At 36.3% G+C, this 25,939-nt stretch overlaps 3 protein-coding genes across 5 annotated transcripts; 1 reads left to right on the top strand and 2 right to left on the bottom strand.

Moving 5' to 3' along the window:
* Positions 1 to 1,726: 1,726 nt before the first annotated feature.
* On the top strand, positions 1,727 to 15,350 carry clcn4 (chloride channel, voltage-sensitive 4). Its single transcript, XM_046858087.1, has 12 exons — positions 1,727 to 1,941; positions 3,586 to 3,740; positions 4,372 to 4,471; positions 4,556 to 4,743; positions 5,079 to 5,201; positions 6,210 to 6,416; positions 6,535 to 6,615; positions 6,793 to 7,338; positions 7,917 to 8,103; positions 11,387 to 11,782; positions 11,935 to 12,151; positions 14,227 to 15,350. The coding sequence occupies exons 1-12, from the start codon at positions 1,926 to 1,928 to the stop codon at positions 14,315 to 14,317; spliced, it is 2,307 nt and encodes a 768-aa protein (XP_046714043.1). The 5' UTR covers positions 1,727 to 1,925; the 3' UTR covers positions 14,318 to 15,350.
* traf3ip2b (TRAF3 interacting protein 2b) lies at positions 15,314 to 21,915 on the bottom strand. Of its 3 annotated transcripts, none has more exons than XM_046858089.1 (9): positions 21,798 to 21,915; positions 19,138 to 19,775; positions 18,971 to 19,007; positions 17,889 to 17,953; positions 17,300 to 17,397; positions 17,142 to 17,210; positions 16,515 to 16,631; positions 16,296 to 16,370; positions 15,314 to 15,724 (listed from the first exon to the last, which is right to left on the bottom strand). In XM_046858089.1, the coding sequence occupies exons 2-9, from the start codon at positions 19,760 to 19,762 to the stop codon at positions 15,578 to 15,580; spliced, it is 1,233 nt and encodes a 410-aa protein (XP_046714045.1). In that variant the 5' UTR covers positions 19,763 to 19,775; positions 21,798 to 21,915; the 3' UTR covers positions 15,314 to 15,577. The 3 variants fall into 3 exon arrangements, with proteins under 3 accessions (XP_046714045.1, XP_046714044.1, XP_046714046.1); XM_046858088.1 differs by lacking the exon at positions 21,798 to 21,915 and adding an exon at positions 21,138 to 21,179; XM_046858090.1 differs by lacking the exon at positions 21,798 to 21,915 and having other exon boundaries at positions 19,138 to 19,246; positions 19,336 to 19,642.
* Positions 21,916 to 23,350: 1,435 nt separating this feature from the next.
* LOC124391199 (hydroxycarboxylic acid receptor 2-like) lies at positions 23,351 to 24,286 on the bottom strand. Its single transcript, XM_046857614.1, has one exon. The coding sequence runs from the start codon at positions 24,284 to 24,286 to the stop codon at positions 23,351 to 23,353; it is 936 nt and encodes a 311-aa protein (XP_046713570.1).
* Between the last annotated feature and the right edge of the window lie 1,653 nt (positions 24,287 to 25,939).

Genomic DNA, 25,939 nt, shown 5'->3' on the forward strand with positions numbered 1-25,939 from the left:
CAACCGGAACCTCCAATCTCCTCCACTTCTCCTTTACCTGCCGTCTCTGCAGACATCTTCCTCCACTCCTTCTCCTAATTCGGCCAACAGAAGCCCAATTTCCACCGGTACCCTGTTGCTAACAATACCTGTGGTGGTCATTGGTAACCCGGGCCTTGACCGATCTGCTTTAAAAGTCTGATTCGTGATCTGCATATTTGATTTGGCACATGTTTACATTGGATGCCCTTCATAACACAACCCTCCCCATTTATCTGGATTTGGGATCTGCATGTTCAATGACAATGTCCAAACTTTTGCCATTGTAATAAGTAAACATTGACGCACCAATATGATTGCCATACAAGATCTGGTAAATATTGCATTGTGTATCATATTGTATCCTGCCGTGTCATAGTAGATTCAGTGCTGACATTATTAACTGAAATATCGTATGGCTACTTGTCTACAAGATACCAGCTGCCAAAGCCAAGGCCAAGCTGGTAAACTATCTAAGGCAGCTCGTAAACGCTGGCAGCAATGAATAATTGCAACAGGAACAGGAAAAATGCTTTTTGAGGCAAATTCCCAAAAAGGCAATTCAAATAGCTTCAACCAGCGGTCCCAAAACTATGGCCCACAAGCTGAATACGATCGGCCCCCACATTTGGAACGGCCCTTTGAACAGTTCCAGAGACATATTTTGAAATTTTAATTTTAAATATATGTTTTACTCATATTATATCTGTATTTAATAATAAAGGTTATCTTTCAAACTAAAATTTTAATTATTTATTAACAGAGGTCACGGCACCAATAGAACTATCGGCTATTGGGGAAAAATCCATACGGATATTTTTTTTGTGGCTTCCGGTCTGCTGCTATTACACGAGCGGCCTCTAGGGGCGAATCACTGACACCAGGTGCTGTTTGTTTGTACACGTGAGACTGCGCACTGCATGGAACACGTTCTATTATATTGATTATTTATAATGTATTATTTATAGAAATAGATTCATTATTAAAAATATTAAAATTTATTTCCTTTAGCACATTTTTATGATTCAGTACTGTTTTATTATTTTCTTTGTATTACTATATTACATTACTATATTACATGAAGTGTTTTTTTTTTATTTTTATCCAATATCCAAAAAAACCATTTGTTGATTAATTGATTATCGGAAAGTATGATCCAAGCTAGTGATCGGTATCAGTAAAATCCATCGGATGCCTCTAGTTTTTACCATACACCTAATTATTTATTAGATTCACCCATCAACATATACACATGCATAAGTAAGTACATGTTTTGATTTTAATAGCAATGAATTTGAATAAATACATCTGAATCATAATAAAATCTCAAATTTTGTTAGACCGAGTAAAGAAATGAAAAATGATGTGGCAGGAAAAACTTTGTGGACCCCTGGCTTAGACATTTATTGCTTGACTTTGGGTAAGTGGTAGATCCGTGGTTAAGGTTCTGGGTTGCTAATCAGAAGGTCAGGGATTCAAGCCCCAGTATTTCCAGGTATCCGCTCTTGGGCCCTTTAGCAAGGCTCTTAATCCACTTTGCTCCAGGGGTGCTGTATCATGGCTGACTCTGCACTCTACCCTCAGCTTCCTAACATCACTGGTATGTGAAGGAGGAATTTCACTGTGTGCTGTAATGTACACGTGACAAACAATTTCAGATAGTTGTGTTCTGGAAGCTGGGAGTTTGTCAGACCAAACTGGATTTTTTCAGCAAGGGATTGCTGATTTGAGACGCACCCAGTTGCATGCTGGGAAAGTGACGGCTATTTTATTTACTAGCTCGCTGTAAATTATTATATGGCAGCCATAAAGTGGCGTTTAAAACAGTTATCACTTTTTTAAATAATGGTTTCGCTACACAGACAGATATAAGTGACCTGATATATTCGGTTATTTCATATTAAAGAATGGCGGAGGCAGAAGGTAAGAAAGGCGCTAGTGTGCATGCATGAAGTGACACATTTTCGCTTATGGGAAATTACAATGCACCTGTTTCACGTCTCATATTTACAATAATATAAATTACAATTATGCGTTTATTTACGCTGTGACTCTGTTTTTATTTATTTATTTATTTATTTTTGTTTCCAAATTCAGTCTAGCATGCCCTCGGTTCGTGGTTTTGTGTTAATGTTATGTTGCAGTCGTTTGATTTCCGCCCTAATAAAATCCTCATAAACTATTTTTAGATAAACATAATAATTCATTTATATCTTTATTAGAGATATGCATTATCAAGATAACACTCAATATTCATTATTATATACATATTTTGAGCATATAAACATTATATCTTCAGACACATATACTAAACTTGTTCATTGTTATTGTTTATAATGTATTTATAACAGCTGGTTTATTTATTGATTTTTTAAATCTATTTTTGTCTACCTGAGCCGTTATATAATATTAATTGTATATATATATATATATATATATATATATATATATATATATATATATATATATATATATATATTTAATGTGTTTCATTCATGGTTATGGAATGATCTTAAAATAATAAGCAGGGATGTAATACAAATAAACACAGTGAAACACAAATAATAATCATAAAAATAATAATAATAAAGCAGATATTTATCATTATTATTATCTATAATGCTTTATTATTACCCGCTGTATTTTAAGTGCTGTCCTAAAAATTTAACTAATATTTTTTTATTATTTCATATTTTACATTTCCACAATAATAATAACACTACTACTACTACTACTACTACTACTAATAATAATAATAATAATAATAACAACAATTTTGTACAATTTTAATACCTTGTAAACAGCAATTGAGCAATTCTTTTTAAATTATTTGTATAATCTATTTATTATTTAAGACAGTCGTCTGTAGAAATCAGTACATATTAAATATATTTATTCATAAATGTCATATTTATTAGTACTATGATATGTTGCTAGTAATGGTTTGCCTTAGTGTCACATGACCTGCACTTATAGACAATTATAGACATGTGAGCAAAAACTCAAAATAAGTTGCTAGTATAAGTCCTTTGTAGGATTATTGATGTCAGGTATAGTTTAAAGACATATCTGGTAACAAATAATTTATTTTCTGCTGCATTGTGGTTACATTTGACCCATTCTTCATAGATTCAGTTCTTTTTCTGATTGATTCAAGCGTTTGTAGATTTTAGACTTGTGTTATTCATACATCAATGTGCTTTTTTGGTAGAGGAGCTTTATAGAGGTGTAGAATTAAAGATGATTATTAATTGTCATTGTAACAGTAACTGCTTCTACCTGCATATTATTGAACCAATCTACTGGCAGGGGTGTTAATAATTATGTTTTTTGATAATGTTGCATAATAATGTCTCTAAGAACTTTAGGAAGCTTCTTGCATGAAAACATTTTTGCTTAATTAATCACTTTGGTGTAGGGTGGGACAGATTATGAAGATTGTGGCAAAACTCCCACTTTTTTCACCCAAGTCTTTAGGAAGTTTTAACTTTTTAAAAAGTATATTCTTGACCTGTAGACAATGTTGTGAGGTTTGTTTGTGGCTGACAGTGTAATCTTTTTCTTAAGTGATCAGCAATGCCACCCCTTCAGAGGAGATGAATGGGGCTGGGAACCTGATGGACTTCCTAGATGAGCCCATTCCAGATGTGGGCACATATGAGGATTTCCACACCATTGACTGGCTCAGGGAGAAATCCAGAGACACTGACCGCCACAGGAAGGTATAAGAGCCACATGAGTTTAACAAGATTCATAAGCTGGTAATTGTGAATGTTTTAAACTGAAGTGTACCATGTAGAATAAACAAATGTTTGTGGACATGTGACCATCAAACCAATATGTTTTTTCAAGAAGATTTTGTCCCAGAATTTAACTCCTAATGCTATTATAATAACCTTAACTCTTCTGGGGAGGTTTTCTGCTACAGTGTGGCTGTCAGGATATGTGTTTTTTCAGCCACATGAGCTGTGAGGACAGGAACTGATGCCCGGTCAAGGAGGTCTGGGGACAGTTCATCCCAAAGCTGTTCAGTGGGCTTGATGTCAGAGATCTTTTACTCTAAGCTATGTCTTCACAGATTTTTCTACAAAGGGGCAGTGCCCTGCTGAAGGTTTAAATCCCTTACAAGTTTGGGTCCCTTACAGGTTTGGGTCCCTTACAGATTTGGGTCCCTTAGTTCCACTGAGAGGAAATCTTAATGCCACAGCATACAAAGATATTCTACATAATTGTATGCTTCCAGCTTTGTAGAAACAGTTTGTAAAATGTGCGCATATGGGTGTGATGGTCAGGTGTACACAATATGTTGGGCCATATTGCATAACACCTACTAAATGGTAATATTGTGCTTAGATCCGCAAAAGGAGGAAGGAGTCGATCTGGGAATTTGTAAAGAGCTTACTTGATGCTTGGTCAGGATGGGTGGTCATGTTGCTTATTGGACTGCTATCAGGTACACAACTCAGTGTGTTGATGTGGGGTTGATCAGCACTGATTGGTTGATGGTCAGTGTGATGATTCTTTCCCTCTGCCCCAGGCACTTTGGCAGGAGTGATAGACCTGGCTGTGGACTGGATGACGGACCTAAAGGAGGGGGTTTGTCTGTCTGCATTCTGGTACAGCCATGAGCAGTGCTGCTGGACGTCAAATGAGACTACATTTGCAGACAGGGACAAATGTCCTCAGTGGCAGAAATGGGCAGAACTGATGACAGGACACTCTGCGGTAGGGGTGGACACATGCTGATCATTAGCTTGACTAATGCATCTTTAATTTAATAACACAGTAATTATCAAAACATTCTGATAACATCACCCTTTATAATTGTATAGAGTTGAGACAGTATAGAAAAACAGACAGTATATGAAAATTGTAAGTTAGCCTTATAGTCTTTATTATTAAACATTTTTAAGAGACATCTCTGGAATGATAGAATCTTAATATAGGCTGATTTTATATTGGTTAGGTGGGCTTGTGTATTTAGTGCCAACTACAGTAAACGACAGGAAAAAATTTGAGTGGGTAGCTAAATTGTATTCTCTTTTGTGTATTGTGCTTAGGGTGCTGGTGCCTACGTGTTAAATTACTTCTTGTATGTGCTGTGGGCGCTGTTCTTCTCCTTTCTGGCTGTTTCTCTGGTACGAGTGTTTGCTCCGTATGCCTGTGGATCAGGAATACCAGAGGTAAGTTGTTTCGATACAAGAAATATAACAGGGATTTGAACATCTCAGAATTATTATCTCTCCAGAAACAGTTAACAATTATTACAAATTTAAACACTACAATTGAGAATATTATTTGGTTTTCAATAAAATTAGACTACAGACTATGATAACTGTATTTTATTCCAATTATATTTATTAATTACCGTATTTTTCGGACTTTAAGCCGCTACTTTTTTCCCACGTTTTGAACCCCTCGGCTTAAACAACAAAGCGGCTAATTTATGGATTTTTCCTGGGTTTTTCCCAGTTTCACAAACTTCAAGCCAAAAAACTGAGCCCCATAACCTTAGACCAATTAAATTTTCCGAACGGAAATGAAAAAACGCACCTCACCTGTGTTCTGAGCTGCATGGCATCGGGAGAAAAAACTTCCATCGGTATTGATTTTTAAACGCACGACGATGCCAAAAGAAAAACTTCCGAGATAAATAGTTGTGAAAGGAAGGAGGAAGACAGTCTTTCTTGGTAGGCTACTGTTTAGATACAAGCCGTTGTAACGCGTTGAGTCTGGGTGAAGGGAGAGCTCGCTAACTCCAGTTGCAACAGAAATCATATAAGCACAGACAGGTTTCCAAAACTCGTGCTTTTTTATTTTTCTTGGCAACAGTGTTACAGGTTAATCAAAGAAACTTAGAAGAAATGAGCATCAGAAAATAATAAGGACATATTCCTCGGTCTTGCACACATGCAGTAATAGCTGAATAATGCAGCAGCAGGCTATCCCCCAAATGCCGCTCTGCTCTTAAAGGAGCCACAACATATTTCACCCTTGTAACAGACACTGTCGTTAAAGCCTGTGTGAAGTTCATTAGTTTCAATGTAGACTTATAGAAAGGTGCGGCTTATTTATGTTCAAAATAAAAATCTTTGTCAAATTTAGTGGGCTTATATATGGGTGCGCTTTATAGTCCGGAAATGACGGTATACACCAATTATCCTAAATTGGATTTGTGTCTTGTTTGCCAGATAAAGACAATCTTGAGTGGGTTTATAATTCGAGGTTACCTTGGGAAGTGGACCCTGCTGATTAAGACGGTTACACTGGTGCTGGCCGTGTCGTCTGGCCTAAGCCTGGGAAAAGAAGGACCACTAGTGCATGTAGCCTGCTGCTGTGGAAACCTCTTTTGCAGCCTTTTCTCTAAATACAGCAAGAATGAAGGCAAACGTAGAGAGGTGAGAAGCACTGCTGGCAACGCGATACACCCTTCATTTATTTTTATTTCAATTTTGCATTTATTCATGTTGATGTCTAGGAGTAACACTATCACTGCATTTTGTGTTTGATTTTTAGGTTTTATCAGCTGCTGCAGCTGCTGGAGTGTCTGTGGCATTTGGTGCTCCAATAGGTGGAGTGCTTTTCAGCTTAGAGGAGGTACTCAAATCACAGGAATCAGTATCTTATTAAACCACAACCATGTGATATTAACTTAAAATAAATTATTTTAGAACTGTTCTAATACCAATATATTTTTGTCTACATATCAAAAGTATTGAATACAGCTTTCTGTTATGAACCCTTTCCAATTAAAGCATCTTTTGGGTCTTTCAGGTGAGCTATTACTTCCCCCTTAAGACTCTGTGGCGCTCGTTTTTCGCTGCGCTGGTTGCTGCCTTCACTCTGCGCTCTATCAACCCATTTGGCAACAACCGCCTGGTGCTATTTTATGTGGAATATCACACACCATGGTACATGGCTGAGCTAGTTCCCTTCATTCTGCTTGGGGTATTTGGGGGCCTCTGGGGCACCCTGTTTATTCGAGGCAACATCGCCTGGTGCCGTCGCAGGAAGACCACTCGCCTCGGCAAGTACCCTGTCCTGGAAGTAATCGTGGTGACAGGCATTACAGCCATCTTGGCTTTCCCCAACCCATACACACGCCGCAGCACAAGTGAGCTCATCTCTGAGTTATTTAATGACTGTGGTGCTTTTGAGTCCTCCCAACTCTGCGATTACATCAATAACCCTAACATGAGCCGTCCAGAGGATGATATACCAGACAGACCAGCTGGACCAGGGGTCTACAATGCACTCTGGCAATTAGCACTTGCACTGATCTTTAAAATAGTCATCACCATCTTTACATTTGGCATGAAGGTAGGTCACTGCTTTTTTACGTGTGTGTGTGTGTGTGTGTGTGTGTGTGTGTGTGTGTGTGTGTGTGCGTGTGCGTGTTTATATACAGTGGAAACTTGATATTCGCGACCTTGACACTCGACTTTTCATTTGGAACCGGACTAAGAGTAACTCACAAAAAATATGATAGTTTGCGAGAAGCTGTGAGTGTCTTTAATGTTTGATTTGTATTAATAAATTACATATAAATGTTTGAAAAACTATTTTATTATTGATTTATTCATTAAAAGTAGTAAATAAAACATTTATGACAAGTAATTAATAATTTTCGTTGAGTTTACAGTACAGTAATTTCCCTTAAAAAATGAACCATCAAAAGGAGAGAGTCAAAACCTTGAGATTTTTTGTAACGCGAGGGGTCATAGAAGGTAACTGCCACGAGTATCGAGGTTGCACAGTATATACAGTATATATATATATATATATATATATATATATATATATATATATATTTTTTTTTTATTTATAAAAACTATCTATCCAACTTTCTATATCTATCTAACTTCTGTTGTTCTCTGTCCTGCTGCTGCTTCACCCAGATCCCATCAGGTTTGTTCATACCCAGTATGGCAGTTGGAGCTATTGCAGGAAGGATAGTGGGCATTGCTGTGGAGCAGATGGCCTACCACCACCATGAATGGATCATCTTTAAGAACTGGTGTCGTCCGGGTGCAGACTGTGTCACTCCTGGCCTCTACGCCATGGTGGGGGCTGCAGCATGTCTCGGTAAAACAGTGTAGCAAAGTAGAGGCTCCACTCTGCTGATTACCTTATGGGTTTAAGCTGCATACAACACCATAAATGTGATTGTAGAATTTATCTTTTATAGTCAATGGGTTATTTGAAGCTCTAAAGCTATATATTATAACTAGGGCTACAACTAAAAATTATTTTGATAATCGATTATTTTGATTCTTTTCTTTTTTTCGATTAATCAGATAATTATTTTTATTATTTTATTTATTTTTTGTTTATGTTTTGCTTATTATAGCTATATAAAACCCTAATTCAGGTTATCTGTGTATAAAAGTGTATTTAAAAAATGCAAAAGCCACATATTGAGATCCTTATATTAACATTTTAAAGTTCATTGTGGCTGCTTGTTGACTAGTGCATGGGGGATTTCCAATTCACTCATGCTGATTTGTTTCTTTCTATAAAAAAACACAGCACAGAGTATGCAAGGTGAAGCAATTTGTGTAAATCAACATTTATATTGTATTTTGCAGATGGCATGTTGATAACCATGCTTAAAAAAAAAAAAAAAACATATATATGGTATATATATGACAACATTTTTATAATTATAGATAATATAGATATTTTGTTTATTTGTGAAGATATAATTAATATAGAATGAATTTAATTTTGTAGAATTAAAAGATATAGGCATAAATTAAATATACAAACATTAAAAACCAAGCATTTGAACGTAGTAAAGCCATATTAACTCACATTTGAAAACAGATACGTTACTGTTGTAGTAGGCAAATACTATTAAAGGGAATGGAACTGAGAAACCTAGCAAGCTAAAAGGCTTGCTAGAAAAAAAGAAAAAAGAAATATATATTAGTGTAGAAATGCATATTCATTCACTGAAAACCCAAGTGGGAAGTAAAGTATAAATACTTCGTTACTGTACTTAAGTAGATTTATTTGGTATCAGTACTTTACTTCAGTAACTTTTTACTTTTACTCATTACATTTTTACATAAATATCTGTACTTTCTACTTATTACATTTTCAAAACTGGCTCGTTACTTGAGTTTTAATCCACTGATTTGGTGAAATTTCAAAATTTTTATTTTCACTGCGCGCCAATTTCAGCCCACCAACCAATTTCTTGTCATTGCGCGTCTTTTTTAATCCACTGCTATATAATGTCCTGGCTCTCACATACCACAGATGTATACTAGTTTACGAAGCTAAGAATCAGCAGGGCAGAAAGGAACAAGAAGTAAAGTTAACGTGGATGAGACAGAGAGAGACAGTGGTGTAAACATGACTGAGAACAGAGATGTTCCTGATCACCTGATCATCATCATCATCTTTTCTCTGCTTGTGTTCTATATGTGGATGTTCAGCCTGGACACATTCATTAGGTAACAACATTTTACTCATGACGTCCTTTTTAACTTAGATATAAAACAAATAAATAAACTCCACCGGAAAATACTTTTAATCAGTAAACATTTGTTTTATTTATGCGCCTCAAATCCAACGCCAAATCCGCCATGATTCAAACAATTAACCCTCTGGTGGCGTTTTGAGTCTTTTTTGATCATACAGAAATGAACAATACATCATTTGAATCTGTAAAATGTCTAATTTTATTTGTATTCACTTATAATAACAACAAAATGCTGTGCTTTTGTAAAATAAAATAAACAGCTCTTTGCCATGTCATCTCGCTTCACAAACACAAATAAAACAACCTGAATCTCAGTGAATATTTGCCTCACAGACATAAATATATGTATAGAAAGCTTGAAATGTCTTTTACATAAACCACATTCACATCGAATAAAAATTTGAACTGATTATGTAATTGATTTGATTACATAAATCAGTATGATTTATACCATAAATCCCATAAAACCATACCATACCATACCATAAATCTGTATGATTATGATAAAAGCTTTTCGATTTGACTTGAAGAGGGGCAGTTTTTTGGGTATCACCTCATTAACTGTTCGTGTGGAAACAGCAAAGGTTCCGTTTGGTGTCCTGATGATTTACGTAATTTATACCACTATTATTACTTTAAAACATTTACAAGAATTGTTTGTCTTCATGCTGTATGTTGCATCCATATTTCTCTGTGTCCATGTTGCTTAAAGTATTAAAAACGGGAAGTATTAATATATGGTACATTTAGAACAGAGAGAAATGTGCGATTAAGTTGTGATTAAATGTTTAATTTGATTGACAGCCCAAATATTAATATGATGTAAGGTTCAGTTACCAATGTGACACTAAAACAGATAGAAGTAATACCTCCTTTTTACTTAAGTACATGTCAGAGCCAAAAAGTATAATCAGTACTTCAACTTTTACCTGAGTATTTTAAAACATGAGTATCTGTACTTCTACTTAAGTAAAGGATGTGTGTACTTTTGCCACCTCTGCTAAAAAACTACAACAGTGACTAAAAATGTAATCGTTTACTGCTGCTGTTATTTACTGCTTTTTAAATTTATAAATTACCTTTTAGTTTTAATTGAATCAATCACTATGTCGTGAGGCAACTGATTGCCCGACAAAACAGATCCAGTGCGACTGTCCCGAAGTTATCAAACTAACAGTTTACATAGTTTCACTGCATTAAACTATACCATTTTCACATTATGAGGTTTACACAGTTTCTGCTTACCTTGCTGCTGTTTCATTCATTTCACGTGCTTGTGCATCACTGTGGTATCTCCTTACCACACACGCTCAGCTTTGCATAACTTTCAGGTACAGTTTTCTTTATTGCATTTAATATAAAATGTTCCCATGCCTTGCGTTTAATATAAAATTCACCCATGCCTTGGATGACTTGGGACGCACATTTATTCCCGCTGCCGGTTCACCCTGCACTGTCTGCCATTTTCGCAAGTGGCTGTGTTATCTTGCCTTCATGCTTGAGCAGCCCAACTAATCAATAACGGCATTCGTTCACAATGAATTTCATTATCGATTTTTTTGATTAGTTGTTGCAGCTCTAATTTTGACCAAGTTAGAGTTTAAAACTAGAGTGTGTTATAGGAGCAATAAGAAAGCAGACTTGACAAAAAGACTTTATGACTTTGTATAACTATTAATCAATGTTTAAATGTAATCAACTTTAATGAAACAAATGATAGATTAATGAAGTATAGAGTATGATTTACCTATTGCCTGGGAATTCATCTTTGGGAATTCATCATGTTAGAGTTGAACAACATGATTGTTCAATAGAAATCAAATGACCGATTTTATTTTGCATCACATTTTTTCTTTACTCTCTTTTTCCTCCTCTCAGGTGGAGTCACTCGGATGACTGTGTCCCTGGTTGTCATTATGTTTGAGCTGACTGGTGGGTTAGAGTACATTGTGCCGCTAATGGCTGCCGCTGTTACAAGTAAGTGGGTGGCGGATGCGTTTGGTAAAGAGGGAATTTATGAGGCACACATTCGTTTGAACGGCTACCCATACCTGGATCAGGACGAGTTCACCCACCGCACACTGGCCACTGATGTGATGCGACCACGCAGGAACGAGCCACAGCTCTCAGTTCTCACGCAGGACTCCACCACAGTGGAGGATGTAGAGATGCTCATCAAAGAGACGGACTACAACGGCTTCCCTGTGGTTGTCTCACGAGAGTCTGAGAGACTCATCGGTTTTGTGCAGCGCAGGGATCTGACCCTGGCTATTAGTAAGGCCACTTTTTAGTCACGCTTGCAAATTTTGTGAATTAGGATTTAAATAACACAATTCATGTTTAACAAATTATTTTGTACATTTCTTCAGTATTTCTTATGCATCATTATTTAACCCATGCCATCTTCTCTGTCAATGTAAATGTAGAGACTGCACGTCAGAAGCAGGATGGAGTGGTAAGTAACTCAGTGGTATACTTCACCGAGGATGCACCCCAGCTGCCAGCCTCAAACCCTCAGCCCCTGAAGCTAAGGCGCATCCTCAATCTTAGCCCCTTTACGGTCACTGACCACACACCTATGGAGACCGTGGTGGACATCTTTCGCAAACTTGGCCTTCGCCAGTGCCTTGTCACTCGCAGTGGGTAAGAGCATATAAAAAGGAAACTACACCCGACTAGAACATTAATAATTACTATTTCCTGAAGCTGTATTAACAGTACTGTTGTATACATACTGTATCCTAATACAGTAATCACCCTCTTTACCGTGGTCTGAATCTAATGCCACCGGTTAATTGCTGAATTGCATTTGCCATATAACTTATTTGTTTAGCTGATTTTCCCGGTCTCTCACGGATAGCACGATAGACCACTTCCTCCAGCTTATACTCAATTCTACTGTCCATACAACATCGCAGGTCTCACCACAGTCCTATAAACTTTCCCTTTCACTCTTGCAGATACTCTTCTATCACAAATCACTCCTGCCACTCTTCTCCATCCACTCCACCCTGCCTGCACTCTTTTCTTCACTTCTCTAACACACTCTCCATTACTTTGCACTGTTGACCCCGGGTACCTAAACTCATCCATCTTCTCCACCTCTGTTCCCTGCAACCACACCACTCCACTGCCCTCGTTCTCATTCACACACATGTACTCTCTCTTACTCCTACTGTCTTTCATTCCCCCTCTCTCCAGCACGTATCGCCTTTTCAGGCTCTTCTCAACCTGCTCCCTACTCTCACCACAAATCACAATATCATCCGCAAGCATCATAGTCCATGGAGACTCCTGTCTGACCTCGTCCGTCAACCTGTCCATCACCACTGCAAACAGGAAAGGGCTCAGAGCCGATCCTTGATGCAGTCCAACCTCCACCTTGAACCAATCTGTCATTCCTACTGCCCACTTTATTGCTGTCACACTGCCTATATACATGTCCTGCACCACCCTCACATACTTCTCTGACACACCTGACTTTCTCATAAAATACCACAACTCCTCCCTCGGCACCCTGTCGTACCTCTAAATCCACAAACACACAATGCAACTCCTTTTGACTTTATACTTCTCCATCAACATTCTTAATGCAAATAATGCATCTGTGGTGCTCTTCCTCTGCATGAAACCATACTGTTGCTCACAGATGGTCACCTCTTCTCTCAGCCTGGCTTCCACTACTCTTTCCCATAACTTCATGGTGTGACTGATCAACTTACTGCAGGTCTGCACATCTCCCTTGTTCTTAAAGATTGGTACCAGCACACTCCTTCTCCATTTATCAGGCATCCTTTCACCTTCCAAAATCCTGTTAAACAATCTTGTTAAAAACTCCACTGCTATCTCACCTAAACATCTCAACGCTTCTACTGGTATGTCATCTGGTCCAATCGACTTTCCACTCTTCATCCTCTTAATCGCTGCTCTCACGTCCTCCTTACTAATCCTATCCACTTCCTGCTTCACCATCTCCACACCATCCACCCATCTCTCTCTCTCATTTTCCAGTTCATCAGCTGCTCAAAATACTCCCTCCATCTTCTCAACACACTCTCCTCACTAGTCAGTCAACATTTGTGTATTTGAGAGGTTGAAATCTACTGTCCACTAGAGGGCACATGAGAGCTGAAATGTATCTGCATGGCTTGATTGGTTTATGTTTATCGCTAAAAAAAGCAAATGGCAAATAATCTGCCAAGTACACTTATGTTTATAGAGGTTGTCATAAAACAAATGCATTTATAGCATTTAGCAGACTTTATTATCAAAGATATCATTGTAGTTTTTGTCAAAAACACTTATGCAAGTTAATTAGGCTAACACTGTTGGTATGGTTTGTACAATATGGAAAAAAACAAAGAATCTTTTTAAATCAATTACAAATATAGTAAACTACTGTATACACACTCTGTTGGTTTTTATTCTAAAACCTTCTCCATTTGCATTGGCACCCAAAATTTGGTACCAAAATACATGCCACTATCAATGTAACCGAATTTGCACTTTATAATGATGTAAACAATAACTGACACTCTTAACCTATACCTGTATTTGTTATCTTTTGCATTTTGCTGCTGCTGCCACATGATTGGCTGATTAAATAACTTAAAGAATGAAGTGGTGTTCCTGGTAAAGTGGGTGGTAAATGTATAATCCATGTGGTAATTCAGGTTTTCTGACTCCATATTATGACATTATATTTCTCTGCTCCTCAGACGATTACTCGGGATCATCACCAAGAAAGACGTGCTACGACACATGGCCCAAATGATGAACCAGGACCCTGGATCGATCATGTTCAACTAGACTACTCCATCTCTGACCTTTCACATTGTCAGGCCAGTGACCTCATGAACCATTCAGATTGTAAATAGTGCAACACTATTATAACTTCAAGTATTTAAACGTGTAGAAGTGTAATACCAAACCCTTATGTGTTTTCGGCCAAAAAAGATCATAATCTTAAATGAAAACTTGGAATGCTATGCATGGCAACATTTAGAGGCAATCGGGTAACAGAAGATACAGTCACTTATGTTCTTAACTAAATGCATTCTATATTAGTACCTTGGTAATCAGTGGTTCCTCTTTAAAATACTCAAAAATAATATAAAGTGATATCAGGAGACTGTAAACTTTGGTTAGGATTCTGGAACTTTACATTGCCTAATTGCCTCAAGTTGCTGTGCATCAGGTGCAAAAAGATCAAGTGTTTTAAACCACTGTAACTTGTGTTTATCCAACTGCTGCTGCCATACAACAATTTTTTTTATTCATTTAAACCATTAGTCTTTGCTAGTGTCATTTATAAAATATTCTCTATTATAAGGGATATAACTAAACTGGTACAGATCGATGCAATTGACATTTAAGTAGTTTTGTTTTTTTTCCACTCAGAACAAATCAATTCACAATGAAGGTACTTTTATCACACGCTTTAATTACAGAATTACATTTGATTTATTTGGGTGGTATTTGAGGTTTTGTGTCTGCATTTTTGCACCACAGAACACAGTAGCTTGTCAGGATATGGCAGATTTGCCTTAGATATCAGGGTGATGTACCACATTTTGCTTATATTTATTATTTACATGTAAATATTTATTTAGGAACAAAATGATTAGATGATAATATGTTGTGTTACATTCTTTTCTTGTGATCGTGGCAAGTTAGTATTTTTTTATGTGCACTTTAAGCATTTGCTCAGTACTAAATTACCAAATGGCAGAGTTGTCTTAAGTGATGCAACCCTAATAAAACCTCTAATGAAATAATAATTTAAAAAAGAAAACAGGAATCTGCTCAATTTCAGTTTATGTTTATTAAATCATTTAATGAGCGTGTGGACATTTTTCTTGAAGACCATTTCGCCAACTTGTTTGTTACAATGCGCATTTGTTATATGTACATACATATTATATGCAAATTTAACTTGCGTAATAATCTCAAATTTTTATTTCTTCTACATGATGCCAAACATAATATTTTACACCAGTATCTATACTGATGTCCCATCATACAATTGTCCAAGTCTGCTGTACTGTGATTGTCTCAAATGAATCTTGGTTAAATAGGCATGGAGAAGATGGTGGGTAGCGGGCCAATAGGTGGCGGGTTGTACTTCTCCACTCGCATGAGTCGGCGCAGAATATCATCCCAGTCCCTGGGCCAGCTGTACAAATGTGTGTTCTGCAGCCAACAGGGAACATAGCTCTGAGGAGTGTAGCATAATCAAAGTAAGAGATAGAATAGATTAAATTAGATAGATAGATAGATAGATAGATAGATAGATAGATAGATAGATAGATAGATAGATCTTCCAAAAGAATATATTTAATTTTTACTGTATAAAGTAGAAAATCTCACATTTGAAGTAAATTTTTTAATAAAAAAAAAAAAAAAAAAAAAAAACCATATATATATATATATATATATATATATATATATATATATATATATATATATATATATATATCCACATATTCAAGCATATTATTGTGAAATGCTGCCCTTTAATCCTCGGTTTTAGAAAGCTGAGATTTTAAAAGGATTTGATACCCCTGGTTCAAAAACATGCAAAAATAATATTGGTTCATTTTGTCTACAAGTTAAACAGAGATTAAGAGGTCATCATTACATTACCACTTATTCATTTGCTATATGCAGATATACTTCCATTCAGTCAAATTCATAGAGTTGTGTTTTTGAACTCGAAACCTTGAATTTGACCTCTCAAACGTCTAGTCACTAATAAGAAAGCTGAACTAATAAGCTAAACATTTACCTTTTTAGCCCCGGGAAAAAGCACCGGCACTACCCTGAAGTTTCTGCATCCAGTCTGAATGAATTCATTCTGAAGCTGAGTAGCAAACAAAAGACACACTGTACATTTTTACACTGTACACTATTAAGAGGAAGAGTATATGAACTTTATTTAGTAACAAAAGTAACAATGAACATTTATTTGTGTGACCCTATAAAGACAAGAATCAGGAGTAGACACCTGTTTGTGGATGTACACAGTGTTTGAGGTCCTTTCATCACAGTCCACACCTACACCAGCTCCGGTTACTGTCTTAAAATACTTCAGACTAATGATCATGATAATCAGGTAGTCTTTCTGCAAAAAGACAAACAGCAATTTAGTAATCCAAATGCAGTAATAGTTTCTCTCGAAATAAAGTTGACAAAAACTATTTTGGGTCATTGCAAATTTGATTGAAGTAATATGTTCTATCAGTCCATCCAAATTTATACCACAGAGTTGCTGATTTCACAGTTCAGAAAGTGATAAATATAGATTTATATTCTCTAACAGCAGCTCTAACAGTGGTTCTTGCTGCAAGTTTATATTTATGCTCTTGTTCTTATACAGTATTATTTCTAGAGTAAATGGATAAAAATAATGTAATTGTTTTAATATGATGAAAATTATATGATGACGTTTTGATTTTGATGAAACATTTATTTATTTATTTTTTTAATGAATGTCAACATAAATGGATAAAAAGTTAAACGTATTTTTTTGTATTTTGTTTGCTTTCTTAATAGAATTATGCATTGGTACTGATCAAGATCTTGGAAAGATTTTAAATGAAGGAAAGGAAAAACAAACCTTTACATGCATTACCTCATTGAGATATCTTTCCATGCAGTCAATCTTGCTGATGCTATAAAGCTGCTGTTCAAAGACATCAATCTATAGACATACAAATGGAAATAATTTGTCACCTCACGATGCTTTCATGGAAACACAAAAGATGCAAAAGATGATGCATATTATCGTACATGCGTGTCAAAGCCGTTGTTTCTTAACAAGGCCACGAACTTGATGACCTCTTTAAGATGATCTTCACTGTCCACCTCATATGTGACAAACACTTTTCCTGTGCATGCAAAAGAGATGTGAGTGAAAGAAGTGTAGTACATCTTTGACCTACTTTATATGGACAAAAGTACTGGGACACATGACTTTTCCAACTAAATGTAGTTTATATTTAATCAGCATATTAGTGATATGACAAACTGTCATTGAATTTAGTGTATAAAAAACACAAATAGACTAAGAACCCAAATGAACTTCTGTAGTGAAGCTGATGTAATGAAATGAAAATTTTCTAAGCTATATGGAATGATCAATACTGTAGATATGATAAAAACCAGGTCAGAGCACAATCAGAGAAGACCAAATCATGTTCACATTGGTGTCTGTTTTTAACATTGATACCACAAAGATTTTTAGAGGAAGCCTCAAAGAGAAAGTGTGCTTGGAATTTCTTTAACATCAATTACTCATTTAATCATTATGATGTAGAGCATGGCCACAAATGAGTGTCCATGATTTCTGCAAGAGAATGAATTAGTTAAGAGTGCTCACTCTGTTCCTTAGAAAGCTTTGTGCTGCAGGGACTTTTTTGCTCAGGTCTGCTGGAAACAGCACCACTGTGGAAAAGAAACCCCCAATCAGATATAAATATAAGTGGTTAAATATAACAGATTAAATATAACAGGGTTGGGCAAAGATACATGAAAATGTATTTTAAAATAAAATACCAAATACCTTAACTTTAAGTGGATTAAGGTAAACTACACAATACAACAGGCACACCATGTATCAAAATAAACTACTGTATTTTTCTGTATTAATAATACTACAAAATACTTTTACAAGGGAGCAAAACATTTCTTTGCAAACCATCTGTTTGTGGCCTATTTGATCTGTCCTTGATAGCAACAGTTTCTCTCTGGCTGACTCATGCAATAAATCTGACATATGCAACCAGTTAACAGATCAAATATTCACATACATAATGCCTATGATCTCTCAGATGAAGGTCAGTTTTAAAGTAACCAACAGTTTAATGTTTAACAGTTGGCGAATGACTCATAATTGTATCCTAGTTTAGTTACTTGGTGTTTGGTAACAAAGGTCTAATTAATCATTTAATTGTTACTCATAAATATAATAATGTGTCAGGCAGTCATTCTTGCAATGGTATGCAAAATCATGATCCTACTGAACAGCTTCTCCAATGAATGTACAGTATTCTGCAATTATATATTTATTTATTAGTCATTATACACCTATTTGGAATCTGGCAGCAATTCTTCCATATGGATAAATTTTCTGTTCTGATCTCAACAATCTGGGTAAACTACTGTGTAGGCACTAATCAGAGGCCTAATTTTTATGTTTTTTAGTCATCATGAAGAACTTACAAAGTATTTTACAATAATTAAAAAATACAAAACCTTAAACAAACTTATACAAAATATGAAGCCATTTTCACCAACCCTATCTAGTACAAATGTCAAAACCCTATTTATATTTGTAATACGTATTTAAAATACATACATATATAAAAAAATACATATATATGTCCTTTTTTTGATGGGGGGGGGGGGTAAATCCCTTTATTTTTGTACTGTAGTATTGTCAAAGGTGAATCAGCTACTCACTTTTTAGTGCTATGTTTTTGTCCTAATTGCTTAGTATCTGTGGGATATAAAAAGAGTTAGGACAAAATGCTTAGCTTGCAGTGAAAAATTTATATTTGTTACAATTTATCAATCTGTTTACACTTGTTGGCAGTCCGGGAGGGTTTTGACAGGCTGTATTTAGATACCTTTGCGTCCTTGTTCATATTCAGACCTGGGAATCAGGTGTTCCTGAGGATCTACATGCAATGGAACTGGACCATGGTACCCACAGTAAAAGCTTGGGAATGGCATCACCTGCTTGGTGTGTATAGAAGATCCAGTTGTGAGAAAAGTATGCAGAGATCCAGGCTGATCCAGACTGTTAAGGCTGAGGCTGTGTGTACCTTGATGGGAGTGATGCCAACTCGGAAAAATGCAGCCAGCCCCCAGGTAAGTCTGTTCCTCAGAAGAAGGCAAGTATGATGGTAGACTGCTTGTTTGGCCTGCGCCAAGACATCTGCTGTACGCAGGGAAGTGCCAGCCATGATCTCTTCTTTGGTCATTATCAGCCTGGTTGGGGTACACCTGCTGGCCTGGTCTTATTAATTTATCATTCTGGATTAATTTTACACAGGACTGGGTAGGACTGGGCCGCACAGGGTTGTGATTGTAGCTAAATGTTTGTCCTTTCACCACCCTGCTTAGGTCAAGGGATTGATCAGTAGAGGCCTTTGAGGCCAGGAGAAGTCCAGACTGGAATTCCTCACTCATTGTCTCATCATTTTCCTCAGGACAGTTAAGTGATGTCTGATATTGACCTTGATGAGCCATATGGCTGCGAGAGCTGCAAAGAAACCCAATATATTACACAAGGCATCGTTTAAGATATCAGTAAGTTCCAGCCTCAATTACAACAAACTGCAAAACTAGTCTAAGACTACTTCAGATATACTGATATACATGGGCAGACCAAATATAATTATAAACTCTAAAATTAAGACTCTTAAAATTAACCCAATTTGTGTGGATGGTCACCCAGCCTGCATTTTTATCATAAAAATTAGGTTTATACGAATGCTACATCACTGAGCTGTAGACTAATGTTACACTGTGCCAGTACATGAGCGGCTTTCTGAGTGTCTGAGTACAAAATAAGCTTCTAAACAGTATTTTTGTCTACAAAAACAACTGATGTGTAAGATTGGTGCAGCAGAAAATCAAAGGGAGATGATGACCAGCTTTCTGTGGCCAGGTGCCATATGAGCAAAATGAGCAACACATAGTGTGAAAGCACATATTCAAAAACATATTCAAGTACATTTTAAAATCCAGTGCCTGATATTAATCTGAGATAAGGTTCAAGGTAATTTTAGCAGTAATTCTAGAGGTAAAGATAATAAAAATGTCACAACCTAAAAATTAGGTAAATTAATGCTGAATCTTGAAAATAGTAGTACAGGAAAAACTTATTTATCTTGTTTATGACAAGAAGAATCATGAAGAATCACATGTTAAAAATGTTTATGCCTTTTTGAATGTTTAAACTAAATTATGAATTCAGTTTCATGAACACCAGTGTGGGAGACAAAAGTGAACATTTTAGAAAATCCTGAACATCCCAGATGTCTCAATTTTACTTTAAAAAGCAGGCCCCATGTAGTTCTAAAACATTTTGCCCACTTGAGTGCTGTTAGATTTTTATCATGCCCGAACAAAACATTTATTATTGAAGAGGTTTCCCATGCGATCTACGATGCCTGTGGCAGCACACAGAATGGCACATACATTTTTCTTCAATTTAATGTAATTAACAGACAAGTATATACTGTATACACACTGGAAAAAACTCAGCTGAAACAGTTAGTTCAATCAGTTCCTGATTTGGTAAGAAGACACAGTAATCATCAATGTGTGAGCCCAGAAAAAGACATTCCGTATACCTTACATACTCGCATCATAAAGATTATTGTGTGTATAGAGAACTAGTATGAGGCCCATCTTAATACTAACAAGTGGCACTTTAAAAGCCATAATTTTCTGCTTAAGGCCAGCATGAAACCTGTGAATAAGCTACAAATGCTCCTTTAATCAAATAAGAAAATAAACTTATACATTATCAAATCCTGAAAGTGTCAATGATACCTGATTAAATTGTGACAAAGATTAACTAAGACTCAGATAGAAAGTTAACCACAACATAACTTACCTTTCTGTAACATTAGTCATTGATGCAGTGATAAAGGCGCTGACGTTGACATTTGTTGTGTTTTCTTTTTTGCAACGCCTTCATAAATGAGAACTAGTGCGAGTGCACATTTAAAATCAGGCAAAGGCCACGTTTTGTGGTAAAAGAAAAAGGGCAGCATGTTTGTGACATAGATGAAAAACTAGGCCTTTGCATACAGAGCACACAAGCACACGTTCTTACTTGCAAGAATTACTTGAGGCTGCAAAAGAGCTATTTTTTTGAGCTATTTTTTTTTAGTGTGTTAATTTTTTTTTTTGCAAACATTGCAAGTACAAAAAAACCACATGTGAGCCTTATCTATGCAATGTTGTATCTACCTCCATCATCACACACACACACACACACACACACACACACAAATCAGCATTTAGCTGGAAGTAACTTTTAAGACTTTCTGTTTTGCTTGACTACTGTATAACCAGTTTATTAGCAGAACATGAATTATATAAATGATAAATTACACTTTGATGTGTACACATTTGATGATTGTTGAAATGAAATATATCTACAATGTATAGACTTTTATAAATCACCATTGTTGAAAATGTGCAGAGTAATCCCAGAAAGCATTTAACAATAAAAAAAGAAAAGAAAAAAATCATTAAATCACAAACTCACTTGAGGATGGGCGAATAGTCAACGCACTGATCAGAGCACTTGTCTATCTACTTTGCGTGTGTGTTTTATGTAGATTGTAGAAGTTTAGTAAAGGTAATGCACCACCAGTAGATTATCAGAAAACAGATCGGTTGGGTTTATTAAGGCCACCCCATAGACACAGTGGGGGTGGTGCTTTACAGAGGCTGCCATGGAAACCATGGGTGTAGAAATGTGCTGAGTAGTATGCCAACTCCATAATTACTGGTACTCTTTGGGAGAATGACAATTGTCAGAACATTGTCAGGCTTAAAAAAATGGATATAAAAAAATTAAAAAGCTAAATCCATATACAAGTTTCCTGTGGTGTAACAATCCTTATGACACCAACATTCTGCAGAAAAAATAGTGACATCATGTCCATGCATTCAATCCCTCATTGTGTTCTTTATTTAATCATTTATTTTATATATTAATTGTTGCCTACATTTACAAAAAGCATCAAAGATGACAGCAAAAAGTATTAATATCCAGTTTAAATGACATTAGTTTCCCTGCCCTAATTTGTTCTGTTTTCCTGCCCCTGCACCCCTACCCTATTAACAAAGGAATTTCTTATAATGAAGCTTCATCCCATTTTTGCCAAAGCATGTTATCTCAGGCAACACAATAGTTAGTCAGACGACGCTGCTGCTCAAAAATGTTCAAAATTCTGTGCGTGTACCCATTGCCACTTTGGTCCCAAATGTAGCACAGTCCAATGCACTCTGCAGTTTGCTGTTTACAATACTGTATAATATATGCATTATTATATGATGTAATGTTTAATTCAATTTAGATTTTTTTCATAAAATATATTTTTCATTAGAAAACATGCTATAGCTAATGCACAACATTATGAATTTAATAACAATGCTAAATAAATAAATATGATACAATTAAAAAACAAAGAGCATTAGTCTATGCAGCACAAATATACACATTTTATTGATCTTATTTAATACATTCAAAACAGGATTAATTAAAGAAACATTACACCTAAACACTAAATAATTACAATTACTATACCATCAGAATTATTTTAACCAGCCACACTGTTTGAATTGTTCTATAAAGCAAAAATTGTATGTTTTCACTTGATGTCATCACAGGTGTGTGGTTGAGGGGCTTACTTAAGCTTACTTTTAATTCAATACCACCTATAAAATGTAAATGAACGTCTTATTTTTGAATATTTTTGAATTTCCCCTGGAAAGATTACATGACAAATATGCAAACTGTCTCACTGATGCGATGAGACACTTTGCAAGTCACTATGAGTCCAGATGTCATATAATGCTGAAATAATAATGCCCAGTGTTCATTTATAGTATTAAGTGCAGTATTTTACAGAGTTAATGCTACAACCAGCTGTGTTGTATTGCTAGAAAAATGCTAAATAATAGTACAATGTTGAAACTGTTAGCTATAGATTTCTTACAGGAACATTACCTCATTTATATAGTACTTTTATTATTCTGTAATAACAGCACTGTTTTTTGCTTAAATTGTTACTGTAGCCACATTGATGTTCATCATGCTATGTCTTTTTTTTGTTGTGTAAGTCTTCTCAAAACTCTCTGTATGATACCTCCGAATGCAGGAGTGGAAAAGTAGTAAACCAGAGGATTTAGCGTACTGTTAAAATAGGTAAAGCAAACTGATATGTAAAATGCCAAATTTGCCTCACTGAAGTATGAACACTCATTGTACCAGGTATTTAGGACCCATACAGCGACGCGTGAGGCAGTGCTTGGAAAGAAACAGATGAGGAAGACCATGGCAACAACAAAAATGAACTGAACAGCCTTTTTGACCTTGCCTGTAGTGTCCATCGTCTTGGTTTTTAGCTGCCATGTAATGCAGGCAGTGCAAAAGATGATGATACCACCTGGCACACAGAACTGAATCACATAGAAAGCATTGTACCAGATTGACAGTGGGCTATTGCCAAGGCATATGTTAAAACTCTCACACTGGGTGTGACTCCCGACCTTGAAAAAGTGTGGCGAGGCTAACAACTGAGTTGTCATTATTAAGTCCATTGCCCATAGGCCTGCAGAGACCCACATCGTGTACTTCAGGTTCAACCGATTTATATGATGAAGTGGATGTACAATCTTCAAGTAGCGGTCCACAGCCACAGCGGTAAGAAAGAAGATGCTGGCAGTCCTGTTGGTTGCCATGAGGAAAAGCAGGATACGGCAAAAGGCATCTCCGAAAATCCAGTCCTGGCCTCTGATGTAGTAGTCGGCTCTGAATGGCAATAAGAAGAGCACCACTGAGTCAGCCACAGCCAGGTTTGCCAGGTAGATAGAGTTCGGCTTCCAGGTCTCCACATAGAATAAGAACACACAGATGGCCAGAATATTCCCTGTGAGGCCAAAAACGAACTCCATGATAAGTATAGGGGGTAGGATTTTGTCTAAAACAGGGGACTCAAAAGCACAACAAATCGAGGAGTTCAACATATTGGAAGAACTGATACAAAATGGTACTGTTTTTTTTCTACCCTGCTGTTTTATTCTACATAATAGGCAAATAAGTAGATGCCATAGGCAAATATGTTGGTGATGAAAATGTCCAACTTCATGCCACCCACCACCCCTATTATGCTTTATAAATGGCAAAGACACAGCGCCCTGTGGAATGCAACTTGATTTAAAGTACCATTAGTGAAACATAGTAAATGCACATTGAATTAATGTGAAAATAAAGCAGTTATATCAAACGTATATTAAAAATATACACATTTTCTAATTATTTATTAAATCTCATCTGAAAAAAAAGAAAAAGAAAAACCATGTCTTTGCCCAAAGAGATCCAAGTGTTCACCCAAAACAGTGGGAGCACATTCCAGAAGAGATTCAGGAAATAAATAGATAAATGCTTATGTAACTGCAGGAGCACAGGAGATAAATATATACAATATATATTCTATACTTTCAGCTTGCCACCTATTCATACAGAAATATCTAGTTTTAAATTTGTCACAGTCATATTTTGTGTATATATTTTTTTTCATTTCTAATTGATAACAACCACACAGACATCTTGAAGCTTAACCACTGACACATGTTGCAAATTATATTTAGCTGTAAATCTTAATTTACATTGTTTCAGTTGCTTTGTATGTACTAGTGTTTACTTACATTAGAATTAACATTAATAATACATGATTTAAAAATCGATTCAACAGCTAAAAACAGAAACTATAAATAAGATGTGTTGGACAAGGTAGCTGATCTTTGTAGTATCTTAGTCCTCCAGTCTGGAGTTTGAGACTCATATTTTATCTAATAGAAGACCACAGATCTGAGTAAATTTGCATATTCTTTAAGAACTTGATTGTTTTGGAAAAGTCAAATCTGAAGTCTAATCTTCAAAATCAACTTCTTATATACACCGCTGCTGGCGGTCCCTGCCTCATTGTCACATATCTCTTCTCCGTGCACTGCAAGGAGGGAAGTGTGGTGAGATACCTCACTCCTGTTATCAGAGAACCGGGGTTACGTAAGTAACCTAAAGTTCTCTTTCAAACATTCGTTCGGTATCTCACTATGGGATATAGACAACTTCCGTATTGCAGATATGCTGTCCGAAGCAGGTGTCAACCAACCCAGTGATGTGATAAAAAGAGATAATCCCTCTCACTGAAGAGAGTGGAAAAGTGAGAGAAATGACAAACATCCGAACCACAAGGTTTCCATCACCCGTTGTCATTCCCTTACGTATACACGTATACATGACCAAAAGCACATCTATATAAACAAATACATGTATATATATTCATACCTACAATATATACACAAATATGTATTACACACTCAGGACGGAATGAGCCAGCGAAGGCTCTGTGACATCCAGCCTATAAAAACGGACAAAAGTGTGTGGCGAAGCCCAGCATGCTGCCGCACAGATGTCCCGAATAGAAACACCCTTAAAAGCGCCCACGGCGGCCAAGCCTCGGGTACTATGAGCCCTCAGTCCTTCCGGAGGGTTAAGACCCACGCTATTATAACACATTATAATAGCCTCCACGAGCCAATGGGACAGGCGCTGTCGGGAAACGGGACTACCCTTAGGGGAATCGACCCATGAAACAAACAGCTGATTACTCCGTC

This window comes from Silurus meridionalis, chromosome 9 (genome assembly GCF_014805685.1).
Source record: "Silurus meridionalis isolate SWU-2019-XX chromosome 9, ASM1480568v1, whole genome shotgun sequence".
Lineage (NCBI taxonomy): Eukaryota > Metazoa > Chordata > Actinopteri > Siluriformes > Siluridae > Silurus > Silurus meridionalis.